Source organism: Pelophylax lessonae (genome assembly GCF_965119305.1).
Source record: "Pelophylax lessonae genome assembly, chromosome: 4".
In the NCBI taxonomy this organism is placed as follows: Eukaryota; Metazoa; Chordata; class Amphibia; order Anura; family Ranidae; genus Pelophylax; species Pelophylax lessonae.
The window spans coordinates 447,245,175-447,265,649 of NC_138771.1; the positions used below are offsets into that span (position 1 = coordinate 447,245,175).

General features: G+C 43.3%; 1 protein-coding gene across 1 annotated transcript; it reads right to left on the reverse strand.

The window, feature by feature from the left end:
- Positions 1-250: 250 nt before the first annotated feature.
- Positions 251-2,613, reverse strand: TIGD6 (tigger transposable element derived 6; the record flags this gene model as incomplete). Its single annotated transcript, XM_082253618.1, has 2 exons — positions 2,515-2,613; positions 251-2,403 (listed from the first exon to the last, which is right to left on the reverse strand). Exon 2 carries the CDS (start codon positions 2,369-2,371, stop codon positions 251-253), a length of 2,121 nt encoding a protein of 706 aa, XP_082109744.1. The 5' UTR covers positions 2,372-2,403; positions 2,515-2,613.
- Positions 2,614-20,475: the final 17,862 nt, after the last annotated feature.

A 20,475-nucleotide genomic window follows, 5' to 3' on the forward strand; every position in this document is an offset into this window, starting at 1 on the left:
GCATACCCCACTTTTAAGTACGCAATGGGACCGGAGCATGTATGTAAAACGAAAATGTACTTAAAGTGAAGCAATACCTTTTTTTCACTTCTCAATGCATGTACTACATTCCAATAGTCATTTAGAGGCATAACTGATATAAATAATGCATTGATAACTAAAATAAACATAATACAGTACAGTATTAAAAAAAAATTGTAAGCTTACCCCATCTTGATTGTTGTCGCAAGGCCAGAGAAGCTGAGAGAGTTTAATGTAGTAGGAATGATGAAGGCATACAGGTATCTTCTGTTTCACAAGCCAAGTCTTCAAAGGCGAGACGCTTTCTTGCTGGTGAATTGGGTCTACAAGTAGAAGTAGCAATCAGAGTAGGAGCAGCTGGAAATGGACTGGAAGGCATACAGGTATCTTCTGTTTCACAAGTCAAGTCTTCAAAGGCGAGACGCTTTCTTGCTGGAGAATTGGGTGTACTACAAATAGCAATCAGTGTAGGAGCAGGACTTGATGATGATGTCGGAGCTGAAAATGGACTGGCAGGCATACAAGAATTTTCTGTTTCACAAGTCAAGTCTTCAAAGGCGAGATACTGTCTTGCTGGCAAAGTGGGTGTATTACAAAGATCAATCAGAGTAGAAGCAGGGCTTGATGGGGATGTCAGAGGTGAAAATGGACTGTCCGTTGATGATGATCTAGGATCAAAATGACTGTCAGTCAATGTGGATGATGTGCGTGCTGATGGACTTTTAGGAAAGTAACTGTCTATGGAGGTTTGAAGTGTTGCTCTCTTCTTTTCCCTGTAGATTTCTTTGTAGCAGGCATAAGCCCCTGAAATGTTAGCATTGACTTTGGAACTTCTTTCAAAATCCCTATCATGCTTTTCAAAAAGAGCCATGGCGCTATCAAGATGACGAAAAGCTTCAAAGAGAATTTTTGTAGTTAAGCCTTCAGGCTGTTCAATGATCTCAACCTCATCCTGCACATCTTCTTCTCTCTCCTCTTCAAGTTCTAGAAGATCTTCATTGCTGAGGGGCTCAGTGTGGGATGCAAGCAGTTCAGCAACATCTTCTGGCTCCACTTCCAGCTCTAACTGCCTTGCCATCTCTACAATATTTTCAGTAACATTAGCTACATGTTCTTCAAAGCCTTCAGAATCATCAACTAACTGTGGGCATAATTTTTTCCAGGCCCTTTTCATTGTGGTTTCCTTTATGTCATTCCAAGCATCTCTTACAGTTTTAATGCAATCCAAGATGTTAAAACTTTTCCAGAATTTGGATAGAACTTCTTTACCATCACCTTCTTCTTTGTCTATTGCTGCAACACACTTGCTGAATGTTCTTTTCAAGTAGTTCAACTTGAAGGCGGCTATGACACATTGATCCATTGGCTGTAGTAGTGAGGTGGTATTTGGTGGTAGGAATTGCACTCGAATGTTAGGGTTCAGCTCATCTAGCGTTCGAGGGTGTCCAGGGGCATTATCAACAAGCAGCAAAATGTGGAAAGGGACACCGTTGTCCTTGCAATAGGCTTTCACCTCTGGAACAAAGCAGGTGTCAAACCAATCTTCAAAAAGGGTTGCAGTTACCCATGCTTTTTTGTTAGCTCTCCAGTGCACTGGAAGTCTAGTTTTAACGTAGTTCTTCAAAGCTCTCGGATTTTCCCATCGGTAAATTAGCAAAGGCTTTAGCTTTAAGGTACCAGAAGCATTGCCACCTAACAGAAGGGTTATTCTATCTTTAGCTGGCTTGTAGCCTGGCATTGATTTTTCCTGTCTTGCGATGAAGGTTCTTGCAGGCATCTTCTTCCAAAATAGCCCAGTCTCATCCACATTAAAAATTTGATCCATGGAGTAGCCTCCGTCTTCAATAATTTTGGCCAATTCTGTTGGATAGCTTTCTGCAGCCTCAGTATCTGCAGCAGCTGCCTCTCCTTGTATTTTAATGTTATGTAGGTTAGACCTTTTCTTGAACCTATCAAACCATCCACGGCTTGCAAAAAATTCTGCATCCTTTGCTGCCTCACCTTTCTTAGCCTTCAAGTCATTGAATAGGCTTAAGGCTTTACTTTGTATAATTGCCTGGTTTACAGGAACATGACGTGTAGTCTGATTTTCTATCCAAAGTGTTAAGAGTCTCTCCATGTCTGCAACAATGCTATCTCTTTTTCGAATTGTTGTTGCGTTAACGGGTGTAGCACTCTTAATTTCTGCAAGAATTTTTTCTCTGTTTTTCATGATGGTGTTAACTGTAGTCCGAGTGAAGCCTAGCCTTCGGCCTATTTCAGCTTGAGGTACACCTTCATCATACAATTTAATAATTTTAGCCTTCATATCCAAGGTAATAGATTGACGTTTTTTTTTTGTATCTGTCATTATTGATGTACAGTGCTGTACACGAAAAGTACCTGTAACAATCAAAAGAACAGTGGATACAGGTGTTACCAAAAAAAAATACACAGTACAGGTAACGTACGAGTACAGTACATTTGCTCTAATGTTTACAGCAGTGCAATTACCTGTATGTTGGCAGGTTTTTGGGTGAACGGTGGGCAGTCGGCAACCGTGGGATGGCTGGCAGGCAACTCTGAGCTGGCTGTGGGCTGGCAACTATGGGCTGGTGGTAACTCTTGGCCTGGCTGGCGGTAACTCTTGGCCTGGCTGGCGGTAACTCTTGGCTTGGCTGGCGGTAACTCTTGGCTTGGCTGGCGGTAACTCTTGGCTTGGCTGGCGGTAACACTTGGCTTGGATGGCAGTAACTCTTGGCCTGGCTGGCGGTAACTGGGGCCTGGCTGGCGGTAACTCTTGGCCTGGCTGGCGGTAACTCTTGGCCTGGCTGGCGGTAACTCTTGGCTTGGCTGGTGGTAACTGGGGCCTGGCTGGCACCAACTGGGGCCTGGCTGGCGGTAACTGGGGCCTGGCTGGCAGTAACTGGGGCCTTGCTGGCACCAATTGGGGCCTGGCTGGCGGTAACTGGGGCCTGGCTGGCGGTAACTGGGGCCTGGCTGGCGGTAACTGGGGCCTGGCTGGCGGTAACTGGGGCCTGGCTGGCGGTAACTGTGGCCTGGCTGGCGGTAACTGTGGCCTGGCTGGCGGTAACTGGGCCCTGGCTGGCGGTAACTGGGGCCTGGCTGGCGGTAACTGGGGCCTGGCTGGCGGTAACTGGGGCCTTGCTGGCACCAACTGGGGCCTGGCTGGCGGTAACTGGGGCCTGGCTGGCGGTAACTGGGGCCTTGCTGGCACCAACTGGGGCCTGGCTGGCGGTAACTGGGGCCTGGCTGGCAGTAACTGGGGCCTTGCTGGCACCAATTGGGGCCTGGCTGGCGGTAACTGGGGCCTGGCTGGCGGTAACTAGGGCCTGGCTGGCGGTAACTGGGGCCTGGCTGGCGGTAACTGGGGCCTGGCTGGCGGTAACTGTGGCCTGGCTGGCGGTAACTGGGCCCTGGCTGGCGGTAACTGGGCCCTGGCTGGCGGTAACTGGGGCCTGGCTGGCGGTAACTGGGGCCTGGCTGGCGGTAACTGGGGCCTGGCTACTCCGGGCAGGAACTTGGCCTCTTCACTCGCAACTCCAGGCTGTGGGATGGCTGGCAGGCAACTCGCGGATGGCTGGGGGTCAACTCCAAGCTGTCTGTGGGCGTATCTCGCAACTCCAGGGTATACTGCGGCTGCGTGGCGAGCTGTCTGTGGGCGTATTCTGGGCAGGAACCTGGCCTCTCGCAACTCCAGGGTATACTGCGGCTGCGCGGCGCGGGAATGTCGGAACGTCCGTACTTGCGAGGCACTTTACGTACACTCTCGGGGCATGTCCGTACTCGCGAGTGTACGTAAAGTGAGTGTACGTAAAACGGGGTATGCCTGTATATAACAATGGACAATACCCCAGTATATTCTAGCAGACATTTAAAGATGAACCATATAAGTTTTTATAGATACATTATCATATGTGAGAAGATATTAGCCATAATTATGTCATTATATTATGTAAGGCATATACATATATATTTAGGAATGTTATATCACATTTTGGGTTTATATTCTCAGTAATAATCTTACTTAGAATTCTTTTTCTAATAAGTGTAAGGACATATGTATCTCGTCACTAGTTGCCTCATTTCAGAGAAGTCTAGTCTAAGTGCTCAAGGTGTTGTAAATCCTACAGGCCAGACATCTTAATTGACAGTGTAAGACATGGTCAAAGAAGTAATGGCTATTCACTAGCCAGAGGTCAGAGAGGTCATCAGATAAGGACATGGTGGTAATTAAGTTGAATACAAAATCTAATGAACGGTACGACACTGCCCTCTGGAGACAAAATACCAGGTGCAGTCTTGAGATAATTTCAGATTTCCATATAAAAATATGATATTGTGTTAAATAGTATAATTATTGGAATGGCATTACTTGCCCAGATGAATGATGGAAATACAGGTGGACATTTATGTATGTACTGATAGTCTGGACAAAGTTTTATGTTGTGTTATATGATTAATCTTACATATAGAGGAATCATCCTTAATTTTATTAGACCAAGTATGGGGTTAATTATTTTAAGGGGTGTGTCTCTGACCTCACCAGTTTAGGTATAGAATATCCCAGCCAATGGAGATAATGTTTCATCCCTCTGGGTTTTACTTATGGTAATTTTTATAGCTCTTTGTTCTTACCATATAAAAGACCAACCCAGATATGAGATAGACACACTTTACACTACTGACAACACACCTCACACTTACACCACACACGCTATTAGATTCCTCAACAGACTCATCCAGACATACTCCATATTTGTCCATCATTCATCTGAAACTTGGAGGAAACTCCTCCCTCACTGGCATCCATCTTAGGACTCTGGTAACACCATCTTAAGTGTGGTAATTATGCCTTGCTATGTTATTTGATTTTATTCAACAATTGTTTATTCTTTCCTTATATATTTTATATTGCATATTTAAGGGTAATGAGATTACAATCCCAGCCGTATAAACCATAGTAGATTTTTCTCTAAAAAGCTGATTTTTGTTTTTATACATTTTTATTAATATCAGATTAAGTGCATTATTTGCAATTTTAAGTCTTCCGTTTTGCATGGCTTGTTCTCATTCCTTCTGCAGTGGAATGACTTTGGGCCCTGTGATTCGCAGACCATTGTAGTCTGTTTATATAGAACATTAATTTATGGCTTATACTATACCTGGGAAGAAATGGTAATCTTGCTTTCATTTTGCTTTCACTTTCATTTTGTTTCAGTTTCACTTTCATTATTGAGCTAAACATCACATTGCATTGATTGTTTGAAGTTAGTATTTTATGTAGAGTTATTTTTATGTGTCATTTCATGTTTGATCATATATTGTGTTTACATGTCTGGCGAATAAATATTTTTATATATATTCCATACTGTAGACTGTACTCACTAAGATTGGTATATGCTTTTAAAAAGAAATTAATCAATTAAAAAGAATTCACGACATTGATTTATGGCAATAGGTGAAGACTCTCCTTTTTTACAGATCTTTGCTTATTAACCATGAATAAATACACTGCTATATTCAGAGCAGTATAAATATTCTGACATAAGTACGAGCGCGAGATATTTATTATTAAATATTCTTACATTTCTTTACTCCTGCTTTTCATTAATGAATTTGTCAAATCGTGGAAATTTCTTACTGACTGTGATCTGCAGGTCTGTCTTTGTATTTAAAAGATTCCTAGATTTGGTATTGTTTCAGAAATGAGAACTGGATCCAGATTCACACAAATATGTTATTTCAAATGGAATAAGTACATGAAGTGCTCTTCCGCCAAGTCTTGCAAATATATCCAGTGCTGCCCATCAAAACTCCTTCAACGTCTTGTTTTCAAATTGCATTTCAAGAACTTGATTTATCTGCAAATCAATAGGATGGATGTTTCTTTAGCTTTTCATCATCTGATATTTTCTCTGAATTGAAGAAATATGGATTTATGTTCCACTCTTCTCTCAATGATTATGTCGAATGTTGCATTATAATTTTAAAAGAAATACACTTGACAATTAGTTTCTTACTTTACTTAAATGTTAATTCTGTTATTCTCTCCTTTTGATTAAATAAACAACAAGACTACTATTCAAGCAATACAACCAACGAGTATCACTGCTCAAGGCCCAATGGCCGCTGGGAGAGTTATGACTGGGCACTAACAAATCAAAAATTTGCGTGTTCTGCATGGCGCAGCTGAATATCAGTCTGTGTTTGACCCTCCCTGTTTGACAGCCAATCTGTCAGGGACCATGAACCAGGCAGAGACAGAAAATGCAGTTAAAATCACACCTTTAATGTAATAGTAGAATTATATAAATCTTGAATGTAGTCAAAAACAGAAGCCAGGGTTAGAAAGCCAAAACGGGTAATCAGACAAGACGGATTTAGGGAGCCAGGAATCAGCATAGTCTGAAGCCAAAGATCAGGATTAGGAACCAGAAGAAATGTCAGCCAGGCAAAGTCAAACAGGAACACAGCAGAGAGACACACAGGATGTGCTGACCAGGCAAAGGCACCGAAGGAATAAGCCAGGCAGTTTAAATAGCCAAAGGGGGGGCTGGCTGTAAGATGGACTAATGAGGCAGGTAATGGTAACCAGGTGAGTCATTGTGTAAACAATGAGTGGCTGGTAGTTATCTGACAGCTGAGAAGCCTGAGCACTGAGAAAAGATCTGCTAAAAGCCCAGCTCTGACACAATCATTAGATCACTTTTGTTGAATGGACAGACTAAATAACTTTTGTTGATCAGCAGCTGCAGGAGCCGCTTTCAGAATACAGTGTACCTTTTTTTTTTTTATTAAGGCCACAGAGAAATAGTTTTGGCTGCTATACTTCCTCTCCATAACTGTCCCCACAGACTCACCTGCTGTAATTGCATGGTGCTGCTGTCAGCAGCATTTCAAATATGCCCACCACCAAAGGACGAAAGGGGTGAAGAGAACATGTGAGGTCACCAGATTCAAAGACATCTAGAAAAATAGTATACATATTTTTTTTTAATGGTGTGGAAATATTCCAAAGAGAGGATCCAAGGCCTTGAGCTGACCTTTACAAATTTGTTACCCAATTGATACCCAATCTTGTGCTAGCAAAAATCCCCTTTTCTTAATTTCCCCTACACACAATTGGGTATTAAATGCAAGGTTGGTTATTAAAAACATGTTCTCCATATTTATCAACATTTCTTTGCTTGGTGAATAGCCTTTAACCCTTTAAATCAATCAACAATTTGGAGTTCATATTTTATATACAGTATATGTAGGAAGCAGAGATGTATAAAGTACTAGAGACCCAGACTTGAGTAAAAGTACAAGTGCTCTATCAAAAAAGTGACTTGAGTAGAAGTTGAAGTGCTCTTTAAGCACCACACTTAAGTAGAAGAACTAAAGTATTCACCATTTTTTGTACTTAAGTATTGCAAGTAGTTTATTTTAAAATTTACTACTCAAGTACTGAAAGTAAAAGTACAAGTATTGTGTTATGTAGTTATTAAAGAAAGTAGTCAAAAGGCCAGGGCCCCCCTCCCATTTTAGATCCCCCTTAGAGCAGGCCAGGGTCTCCCTCCCATTATAGATCCCCCTTAGAGCAGGCCAGGGTCCCCCTCCCATTATAGATTCTCCTTAGAGCAGGCCAGGGTCCCCCTCCCATTATAGAGCCCCCTTAAAGCAGGCCAGGGTCCCCTTCCCATTATAGATTCCCCTTAGAGCAGGCCAGTGTCCCCCTCCCATTATAGATTCCCCTTAGAGCAGGCCAGGGTCCCCCTCCCATTATAGATTCTCCTTAGAGCAGGCCAGGGTCCCCCTACCATTATAGAGCCCCCTTAAAGCAGGCCAGGGTCCCCTTCCCATTATAGATTCCCCTTAGAGCAGGCCAGTGTCCCCCTCCCATTATAGATTCCCCTTAGAGCAGGCCAGGGTCCCCCTCCATCCAGTTCTTCCGCGCTGGGCGGCTGCGCTGCACAGTGCCCAGAGACAGTCTAGTAGTCTAGACTCTAGTAATTCACAGTCCCTCCCCCAGCCAGGGCCCAGAGAGATCACTCCGCAGGCAGGTGTCTCTCCTCTTTCGCCACCACCACTTTACTTGTGAGCCGAGCGGGAGGCGGGACTCGGGCTGAGCCGAGGGAGGGCAGAGGCGGCGAGGCTCTGCCCCTGAGCCATCGCATCGGGTCGGGGATTGGTTGTGACTTGTGAGTCTAAGAGACAGTGAGACTCGAGTAGAAAAAGTCAGCGGCGGTGCGGGTTTGGAATGGAATGATTCATAACATTTTTATAATTGTAACGAGTAACGATGCAGGCCATAAAAAAAAATATCGTAAAAGTATTAAACTCATCGAAAATATGTGCTGAAATAAAAGTGGAAGTAAGAGAAAAAAATTATACTCTAGTAAAGTACAGATACCGCCTTTTAGTACTTAAGTACAGTAGTGAAGTAGTTCTATTTCGTTACTATACATCTCTGGTAGGAAGCCATTTTAGTTACACATAGTAAGGTACAAGTAAGAGTTGTAAGGTCTCTTTTGCACACATATTGTATCTGCCCTGTTGTAAATAACTCTCTTTCTGCCATAGTCCCCATGACAGGAGGGCATTAATACCATAATTTTTTAATTTTCAGCTGAGCACTTCATTAAAATCTGCTCCGTGATTGGTTTCCAATCATGATTATCTTGATTAGCCAGTTTTGGTAACTATTTTGAAACAGGGAAGGTTTGCTACTGGAGCAAATATTCCCTGTTTTTTTATCACACTGTGAGAGCCCCGAGGTTCCTGGACTAGGACAGAACTGTGACTTGCAAAATAATGTAAAAGGGTCCTCAGAGGTGCCCCCGCAAAAAGATACAAAAAACTGCCCCAATTAAAGCAGGCAGTTAAAAGAAGCATTCTTCATGGCCGGCTTAAGCCTTGTTTTTACTGCAGTATCAGTCTGGTGTGCAGCATGTAACCTATTCTGTACTTTGCGGGCTGCCTTCCGGCATACTGCCAACCGATGATGTCATCTACACAGCACTCTTCCTTGGTTGCCTTCACTTGCATCCACAGCTGAAAGGTAGGTATAGGTCAGCAGGGGGTTGGGGCTGTCTCTGGCACTTTCTCTCCTCGGAGTATATATGGAGTTCTCCTTCTCCAACCTCTCCCCGGGCAGCCAGAAATGTTGGGCAGAACTGGGGGTGTCGCCACCTCTTTCATGCTGCACATGCGCATGCTGTGGCTGATCCAGCAGCTGAAGATAAAAAATCAGAAAGAGCAGCCCTGCAAGTCTCCCTTCATCTTTAGTATTACGGTAAGTGACAGATGGTGAGAAGCTCCTGCTCACTGACTCACACTACATACTGCTCACTGACTGTCGCTACCATACTGACTACTGACTGTCGCTACCATACTGCTCAGTGACTGACACTACATACTGCCTACTGACTGTCGCTACCATACTGCTCATTGACTGTCACTACCATACTGCTCACTGACTGACACTACATACTGCTCACTGACTGATGCTACCATACTGCTCACTGAGACTACATACTGATCACTGACTGACACTACATACTACTTACTTACTGACTGCCGCTACCATACTGCTCATTGACTGACACTACATACTGCTCACTGATTGATGCAGCCATACTGCTAGCTGACACTACATACTGCTGACTGACTGACACTACATATTGCTCACTGACTGATGCTACCATACTGCTGACTGACTGGCACCACATATTGTACAATGACTGTCCTGCCACTGCATACTGCCCTATCCTGCCAGTACATACTGCTTACTAGGGATGATCGAACTTTTGAAAAGTTCGGTTTGACCAGAACACCCGAACTTCCCGAAAGTTCGGCCCAGATTTCAGAACCCCATTGAAATCAATGGACCCGAACTTCGGTAATCAAAAAATACCATTTTAAAGCCCTAAAACCCAATAAATGCCCCTAAAAAGTGCCTAGGGTTCTGGGTCATGCCCCAGGGACTATTAATCACACAAAAAAAGTTCTTAAAAATTGTCATTTTTGATAAAAAAGCCAATTATTGAAAAAATTAAAAAAAAAAAAAAAAAAAAGACAGTTTTGGTTTTAGTATCTGGGGGGTCTAAAAAGTGTACCAGTGAAGTTTCAGCTCTGTAGCATGTCCAGAACCAGAATATATATATACACCTGCACATATATAGGTGTGAAAGGAGCAGAAAAAACTACTTGCGCTAATGAAATAATTAACACCAATATATTTCTGCTCCTATCACACCTATATATGTCTAGGTGTGTATATACATATAAGTATGTGTGTATATATACCACTATACACAAGTTCAGATGTTTTGCCTGCCTCCAAAGAACCCAAAAAAATGCCCAAAAAAAACGCTAGCGTCAAAAAAAAAAAAAAAAACGCCCAGGTGTGTTGTTGCAGGCATTTTTTGGGTTTTTTTGGAGGCAGGCAAAACATCTGAACTTGTTTATAGTGTACCTGTGAAGTTTCAGCTCTGTAGCATGTCCAGAACCAGAAAAAAAGATCATTTTTCAGTAGAGCAGGGATGGTGGGACCCCCCTTTTACACTTGGGGGTTCTGGACATGCTACAGAGCTGAAACTTCACAGGTACACATTTTAGACCCCCCAGACACAAAATCACACAAAAAAAGTTCTTAAAAATTGTCATTTTTGATAGATTTTTGATAGAGAGCCAATTATTGAAAAAATAAAAAAAAATATCTGGGGGGTCTAAAAAGTGTACCTGTGAAGTTTCAGCTCTGTAGCATGTCCAGAACCATAAAAAAAAGATCGTTTGTATTAGAACACTTTCAGCACAGGATGTTGGCTTCTCGCTTTTCACACCTTGCCGGTTTAATAGCAGGCGTTTTTTTGGGCATTTTTTTGGGTTCTTTGGAGTCAGGAAAAACATCTGAACTTGTGTATAGTGGTACTGTACACAAGTTCAGATGTTTTGCTTGCATCCAAAAACCCCAAAAAAATGCCTGCAACAACACACCTGGGCGTTTTTTTTTTTTGGCGCTAGCGTTTTTTTGGGCATTTTTTTGGGTTCTTTGGAGGCATGCAAAACATCTGAACTTGTGTATATGGGTATATATACACACATACTTATATGTATATACACACATAGACATATATAGGTGTGATAGGAGCAGAAATATATGCTTGCGCTAATGAAATCATTTACACTAATATGGTTATGCTCCTTTAACACCTATATCTGTCTAAGTGTAAAATACATATAAGTATGTGTGTGTACACAAGTTCAGATGCTTTGCCTGCCTCCAAAAACCCCAAAAAAATGCCTGCAACAACACACCTGGGCGTTTTTTTTTTTTGACGCTAGCGTTTTTTTGGGCATTTTTTTGGGTTCTTTGGAGGCAGGCAAAACATCTGAACTTGTGTATAGTGGTATATATACCACTATACACAAGTTCAGATGTTTTTCCTGCCTCAAAAGAACCCCAAAAAATGCCCAAAAAAACGCCTGCTATTAAACCGGCAAGGTGTGAAAAGCGAGAAGCCAACATCCTGTGCTGAAAGTGTTCTAATACAAACGATCTTTTTTTTATGGTTCTGGACATGCTACAGAGCTGAAACTTCACAGGTACACTTTAGACCCCCCAGATACTAAATCCGAAGAAATTATTATATATTTTTTTTTATTTATTTTTATTTTCAATAATTGGCTCTCTATCAAAAATCTATCAAAAATGAAAATTTTTAAGAACTTTTTTTTGTGTGATTTTGTGTCTGGGGGGTCTAAAAGGCGTACCTGTGAAGTTTCAGCTCTGTAGCATGTCCAGAACCATAAAAAAAGATCATATAGGTGTAAAAGGAGGGTCCCACCATCCCTACTCTACTGAAAAATTATCTTTTTTTCTGGTTCTGGACATGCTACAGAGCTGAAACTTCACAGGTACACTATACACAAGTTCAGATGTTTTGCCTGCCTCCAAAAACCCCAAAAAATGCCTGCAACAACACACCTGGGCGGTTTTTTTTTTTGACGCTAGCGTTTTTTTGGGCATTTCTTTGGGTTCTTTGGAGGCAGGCAAAACATCTGAACTTGTGTATAGTGGTGTATATACACACATACTTATATGTATATACACACCTAGACATATATAGGTGTGATAGGAGCAGAAATATATTGGTGTTAATTATTTCATAAGCGCAAGTAGTTTTTTCTGCTCCTTTCACACCTATATATGTGCAGGTGTATATATACAGACATGGGTGTGTATATATATACCCCCTATACACATGTTCAGATGTCATGTCTGACTCCAAACATGTCCTCAAAAAAGCACTAGCAACGCCTGCAGCCAAAAATGCTGGCGGCGGCGAAGCCATATTAGTGCAGCGAAAGTGACTTCAGAGAAACTAGCTTTTCTCTATTGCGGTCACCCTGCTATGGAAGGGTTTGGTCACCCTGCCATAGCAGTCACTGTCAGTTCACCCTACACTACATTACGGTCACCCTGACACTTCACACTTTCCCTACAGAAACTACATTTTTGAAGCTAACTAAAGTGTAAAGGAGTATTCTAACTACACTAGATATCCCTTTCCTGACATTAATAAATGCTAAATGACACTTTTAAAGTAAAATTAGCAGAACTGCTTCCACTCTCTTCCATGTCCCAGTATAACAATGCTAGGAATTTGGCGGGGGCTATCTTATATACTGGGGGGCGTATTCACTAATGATTGGACTATGGACCCCCTAGTCACTCCAATCACATTCCTAGCATTCTTCTGCCCCCTCAATTGGCTTTTGCTAATGGTTCTGGTCCAATCACAGGCTTTTAAAGCCCATTTCCTGAACCATTGCATTTTGGTCGGTTCTGGTTGCCGAATTCCGGACTTTTTGGGCAAAAAGTTCTAAATTCGGCCGAACCTCGAACACCCAATGTTCGGGCCGAACCGATGGCCGACCCGAACCGTTCGATCATCCCTACTGCTTACTGATTTCTACAGGTAAAAGGTAACTCTGCTGTCCCAGTGGTACTTTACTCTGGCCAGAATTGTGAAATGCCTCCCTACTTAACCCTCAACATGCTTTAGTTGATGCTCATATCTAGGAGACATGAAACGTATATGGTGGACATGCCCTAAGGTCTAAAGACTATGGATAAGGGCCTATAACGTGGTCAATTTAGTGTTACATATAAGCACACATGATAAATTCTTATGTATCTGGCAGCCTTGGCTAGATTACTTCCCATCAATGCAACCGCCTAGGCGCTTCCTGGAACTGTAATTTACAAGATGTGTTGATGTACCCATAATGAGCCTCCGGAGCAAAGACAGCCTCCTCTCCCTTCCAAACCCCTCTCTTTTTTTTATTTTCTCTTCCCTCTTTCTTCTTCCCCTCTTCTCACCTTTTATCTTACCTTTCCATCTTTCTCCTCTGAACCTCTTTGCCCAGGTATTGTCTTCATGCCCATGAGTAAAAGCGGTACCCCTTTTTTTTTTGGTCCCACGGATGACTGTAATGTTTCTGCTAGCTCTAGGGCCCCCAGTTGAAAGGCCTTCATTAGCAAAAAAGGGCATCACATTTTCAAGAAGGACTCTGAAAACTGATTACCTAATGATTCAATGTTGTATAGATTAATTATTTTTAATGCCTATGTAGCACCCTCCCAGGTAGATGCTAGGTAACCTATAGGGGAGACCTTGTCTGCCTATCAGAAGGGTCCAATTGTTCAGCTAGGCTGTCATGTGTTCTCAGGCGTGACTGTTGAGTTGGGGAGTCTCCCCACTGTATCCAATGAGGGCTCTCATTGGACAGTGGAGAAAACCTGACCAATAGCACAGCAGGTCTTGTATCCATCCCAGAGGGCAGATTCTGCCGCAATGCTTTCTGGGAGGGGGTATAAGTCTGTGGGGAGCACATGACAGGAGGTCTTTGGCGGGAAGCCGAGTCTCAGGAGGGAGGTGAGGGCTGTCTCTCCTCCTGTCAGCGTGGAACGGGGTGTACTAGGCGGCTGGCATAAGAGGACAGAGGGCTGAGCTGAGCTGCAGAGAGGGATCCAGTGTGCTGAGGACCAAGCAGAGATGGGGGCTGGAGTTTCCAAGAAAGCAGTGTCGTGATGATTGTAAACTGCCCCGGGGGTCTGCCTAGGATAGGGGAACACTCCGGAAGGTCAGAGGGATCCAGGAGCCAGCTAGCCCGTGCAGAAATTATAGAAAGGGGGGGTGCCAGTGTTTGGGCCCTGAAGAGTTAAGAGTTGCAGCAGTGCTTACAAATAGCTACCTCAGCCAGGAAGGCTAAAGGGAGCAGTATAAAGGACATTTGAGTCACAAGGAAGTGTCAGAAGTCAGTTCAAGTTCTCAGACAGCAAGTCAGCGCTAACAAGCGCCAACGGGCGTTGACCGGCATTCAGCCAGCGTCAAGTCAGCGTCAAGAGGCATTTTTGCATCCAGCAAAATGGCTGGGAATCCTGCTATACTTACATCATTAAAGTTCAATATCTGTGGAGGGAAATTTCTCTTGTTCTTGTTTATATTTCTGCATAGTATTTTTGGCTATGTAACTGTCCATTCTTCTTATTATTTCTAAAAAAATTCAAGTGAAAGAAAAGGCAACTCTGTGTTACAACCTACTGTCCTCTGAACTCTGCCTCACATACTAACTTTTAGGTGTTGTTCACACCAGGTGTGGTGCAGGAATGTTTGCGAAATTGTGTATTTTCCGGCACTGCACATTTTTTTTGGCACCCCCACACATCTAGGAAATGCACATGTACATGTCTACTAAAATGCATTGTACCATAGTAACACAGATTTTAAAAAATTGAGCTGTCACCTTTTTTGCTTGTTTCACACACACACACAGGGCAGACCATCGAAAAATGTGATGTGCGGGATCTTGCAAAAAAGGGCGCACTTACTGGTGTGCCCCCAGATTGTGCAGAGCTCTAAAGGGTGCCTTGGCTCAAAAAAGTCTGCTTTACCGAGAACATCTGCGAAAGGGATCTATAACTATCCCCCAATGGCTAGCATATTGCTTGGGCACATTTGTTTTTTTTTCCTTTTTTCTTACACTATACAACTTCTTCACCACCCTGGAGGGTCTACTTTTCTTTTTGGTGTTCTTTATTGGGTGTAAAAATTAAGCCCAGGTTTACCTGACCGTTTTTCTTATCTCTTGCTTCTGAGAGATGATTGTCAACCAGAGAGAGTAGCAGAACTTTTTTTCAGCTGGAACGTGGGGAAACGCAGTTTTGACACCTCAAGCACTAAATGTATGTAATGGCAAGATGTGCTGGGGTGTGCTGGTGATGCTGGTTGCTGTGGGATCTATTGTTACTGGAGGGAATCTGTTCTTGCAGGGGGTCTTTTGTTGCTGGTGGCAGATCTATTGTTGATGGGGGGGGGTCTTATGTTGCTGGGAGGGATCTACTGCTCAGGGAGGGGTATGTTGTTGCTGGGAGGGATCTACTGCTCAGGGAGGGGGTCTGTTGTTGCTGGCTGCTGGAGGGTCTATTGATGTTGGCTGTGGGGAGATTGAATGTTGCAGGAAGGGGTCTATTGTTGCTGATAGGAGGGGTATTTTGTTGTGGCTGGTCCATTGTTGCTGGGGGTATCTTGTTGCTGGCTGCAGGGGATCTATTTTACTTCTTTTCTTGTTATTATTAATGTGTTTCATAGAAAATACAGTACTAAGTCCTACAAATGGTACATGGTTCTGTATTCTCTAAAAGGAATTGTCCTGGGAGGTGGGTAGGGAGTGGAACCAAGGAACAGTGCTCAGAAGTGGGTAGGGGTGGTGACAAGGGGTGACTGGGAAAGGAGGAGTTCCTGCACCCATTCCTTGAGAAGTAAAGCCCTGGATAGTAGTCATAGCATATCTCTTCTTTTTAGTTTCCTTTGGGGCTCCTAGGGGTGTGATATTTCTTGGCACCATCATTGCACTATCACCCAAATCTAATGCAATAAAAAGTCTAAAAATAACATGCGGTTCTTATACAGACTGACAAAGAGTTTAAACAAAAGATAAACCCTTATTGAATGATAATATCCTATATCCTTTTAAAGTCTGTTCAAAAAAAATATGCAGGGTCATGAGAATTTAGACCCACCCGGAGCTCCATTTGCTATTCAGATCCATGAAGCCAAGCATGTACACATTTCAAATGGAACTGTTGACCTGTTCCTGTTCAAAGTTGCCATAAACATTGGAAAGGATACAGGTTTTCTCTGTAGTAGCTAAAGAAATAGTTTGTCAGCTTCCTCCACACAGGAACATGCAAAAGGAAATGACTGAATATCTTTCATGCTTTGAGTAAGCAATATCCATGAGTGCTTGCACTTGGAACAGTTAAAGCTCTTGCACGCATTTTTTCAAAGAACATCTGTCATTGGAACATGGTATAGACATAATTTATGTGTAATGTAGAAGTCAAGGAAGCAGAAAAAGGACATAGTTTAGTAGATGAGCTCCCGATGCATGCATTAAAAACCTTCACTTATAAAAATGATTAGGGTACCCCTAAAATTATCTTCCAAAAACAGGTCACATGATCTGGCTGTCCCTGTTTTTAGAAATATTGCAGTCTAGGGGGAGTTATCATTGCAGAGGTGCAAGCTGGTGACCTGGTGGTCAATGACAATGACAAGAGCTTTCCTCTACAAAACACTTAATATACAGTATATGAGTCAGGGAGATGATATGTTGTCCACCACTCTTTATTCCAACCATAGAAGCACTAGAAGTGTCAGGATCCCTGCCATTTTGTTGTGGTGGCCTCCGTGTAGTCAATAAGAGCTGTTTAAAGTAGATTTAGATCGATTTTAGTAACTGATATATCATGAATTAGCGCTAAGGTAAAGCAAAATTTTTTGGCATAAGGATTGCCACAGATAAAAAATAATTTACTTGAAAACCCATGTAACCACTTGAAGACTACCTATCTGGGAATTTGCGTCATTGTTTTCAAGTGGAATACCAGGGTAATGGCTGCAGCAATATGCCATAACCCCATATTTTTTTTATCCTGCGATTCTCTAACTGCTATAAGTTATCCGAGCAGTTGATTAGCCGCTGGATCACTTTGGGAAGCAGCGAGAAGCAGCGAGAAGGGTTGCCCCCCCCCCCCCCCCACCACCACCACTGCTTTTCAGTGGTTTCCGGGCTTGCCTGGCCCGGGAACCGATCCAGCAATTGCAGCAGCTGACCACAGAGATTAGCCAAGGAAAAATGGCCTCCGTTAATCTCAACAGTCTAGGAGGACAGAAGCGCCGTCATTTCAGTTCAAGCCCGATGGAAACACTGTCATTTTTTTTCTGTTTGGAAAGTATGAGATCAATGCTTTTTTTATCTCATGCTTTCCATTGTAGAGGAGAGATGTGGGGTCTTATAGACATGATTTATTGTTATCGCAAAGGATGTTTACGTTTCTTGCGATAGCAATTATAGTAATAAAACATTTTTATAGGGACAGCGTAAAAAAAAAAATGTAATAATATAAACAATTAAAAATAAAAAATGTTAACGTGCCCCATCCCCCCGTGCTTGCACACAGTGGTGAATGCATACATTGGTCACATCCACATGTGAACGGTGTTCGCACCACACATGTATGTGAGGTATTGCTCGGAATGTCAGAACGAGAGCAATAATTCTAGCCCTAGACCTTCTCTGTAACTGGTAGCCTGTAAAACAATTTAAATGTCACGCAATGTGTGTGCGCAATTTTAAAGCGTGACATGTTAGGTATGTATTTACTTGGTGTAACATCATCTGTGCCCATTATTGCAGTCTATCAGTGCCCATCAGTGCAGCATTTCAGTGCCCATCAGTGCAGCATATCAGTGCAGCCTCATCAGTGCAGCATATCAGTGCCCATCAATGCAGTCTCATCAGTGCCCATCAGTGTAGCCTCATCAATGCAGCATATCAGTACCAATCAGTGCAGCCTCATCAGTGCAGTCTCATTGGTGCAGCCTCATCAGTGCCTATCAGTGCAGCCTACCAGTGCAGCATCATCAGTGCTCATTAGTGCAGCCTCATTAGTGCCCATCAGTGTGGCCTCATCAGTGCCCATCAACACAGCCTCATCAGTGCCCAGCAATGCATTCTTTCAGTGCCCATCAATGCAGCCTCATCAGTGCCCATCAATACAGCCTATCAGTGTCCATCAATGCAGCCTCATCAGTGCTTATCAATGCAGCCTGTTAGTGCCCATCAATGCAGCCTGTCAGTGCCCATCAATGCAGCCTCATGTGAGCCAATTCAGAAGAGGAAGAGGAGAGCCAACTGGATCACACAGAGTGGGGATCTCTGCTGTCAAACAAAGTCCCGCCTTCTGGACCAGCCCCTATCATAGACGTTACACTACTTCAATTTCCCGGCTTTGGATCAGTGTGCTGTAAATCATAAGAGCCAGTCCAGGAGGTGGGACTTTGACAGTGGAGATCCCCTCTCCTCTCTGTGTAATCCGGCTGACTCTCCTCTTCCTCTTCCTCTTCTTCTCCTCTCTCTTCCCCACAGTTTCCTGGTCAATTGCATTGAATTTCCCCTTGCTCCCATTCAACCCTACCTGCTGGCAGTGCCCAACCTCCCTCCCCTCCTCCCTGATACAGCTCCTCACTCGCCCTGAGATAATTTCCACTGGCCAAATGGGAGCAGGCGAGTGGAAATTTTGAGGGCTGATATTATTATAAATATGGAGTTTGTGGACCAATTCACAATAATGGGCAATGTTAAAGCACAACTCCAATCAAATATTTTGTCTAGTTTTGCATGAAGAAGAGTTAGAACCTCTCTCAGGTTTTTTTTTTTTTATTGCGGTTTGTGTCCCCATCAGAGAGATATTCCCCCACGTCTTCTCTTAGTGACACCCATCAACACAGAAAGTGATGAGAAAACAGGGACACACAAACCAATACATTCCCAACAAAGGTTATAACCTTCATGACTCTGCTGCATGTGAAAACTGAAGACACATACTGCAAACATTTCTGCTTGTAGGAGGCAGGTCATAACAGGGGTAATAGTTGTAGCGCTAATAGTAGGCAGTGAGACCCTAACATGAAGCACGCACCAACATTCTTTACTTTAAAACTAAACTCCAGCTAAACATACACATGAAATACATATATGGAGCTAAAAGAGGAATTGTATTTCTGAAATTGAGATTTACACAACAGTACAGCCAGCCTGGAGACCCAACTTTTCTGTACTGCAGTGAAGCAACACAATTAGGTATTCCCTTCTCTTCCATTAGCCAGTGACTGGACAATGAAAAAGGAAACAGCAGACTGATTAGCTAATTTCTCTGTCACATAGCTGCATGAGAAGTTTAGCTTTAATTAAACAGCAGCAAACATGCAATCTATAAATTGACATTCTGCAGGTGGCACTTGACCGATGCACCAATGCAGAAGTGGAAGGAAGTTGTGTGAAACTTGGTTTCCTGTGGTCACAAGGAGACTGCTGTCTGATTGGACGCTGGCGCCCCATGTGACTCCAGCAGTCATCTTGGGTCAGGCAGAGTCTAATTAAGACTCCGGCTTCTGGTTTTGGCGTGCTTTATGCAAGTGACTAGTATAGGGACAGGTTCCTCGGCTAGCAGGGACAGAGCTTAGAGGTAGAAAAAGGATCCATAGGAGTAGGAATAGTGCAGGGGCTACTTCAACCTCTCTTCAGAAAGCCTCCCCTTTCAGTGTGGACTGCCCAAGCCACATTTCACTCCTCGTTGCATGGCATCTTCATGTCTTCAGATCGCTGTCACAGTTCGTAAGTGGCCCAGGACAGGTGGGCCTACCCTCCGGGCCTGAGTAAAATGTGTTTAACCTTTCTACAATATATCTGTTTTGCCTAACTTTGACTCTGTGTTTACTGCCCACCACGCCACGCTGCACCTTACTCAAATACCTTCTCCACTACATCATTCTGACACCATGACTCACAGTATATACAAAGAGGAAACTGGACAACCAGATGATGCAGAAATGTCATAGGGCCCATTCACATGGCCAATTAGAGTCATCCTCCGTGCAGAGCTGCTGGCAGATGCATATGCATCCACTTCGGAGCTACGTGCAGGCAGCCCACAGAAGTGAATGCACATTCAGCAGCTGCACAGGCACAAATGCTTGTCAAAGTTTGATATGCGGGCTAATGCACAGAGCACAGAGGTTCTGCATTTGGATCCATGCATCCTCTGCAACCTACATGTCATACACTGACAAGCGATTGTGTTTGTGCAGCTGCTGCGTGTGCATTTATTTCTTTGGGCTGCCTGCATGCAGCTCGGAAGTGGATGTGCACTCATCTGCCAGTGACTCTGCAGAGAAGACGATATGAAGACCCTCTGAATGTGCCCTTTTACAACATGTTCCACTGCCTAGGCTTCATGCAGTATACATAAATTGTCATCAGGTAAGTAAACCAATTCCAGGCCAATATTTAAGTAACGCATAGCACCTAGGAATAATTGAAGTGTAAAGCTGGTCA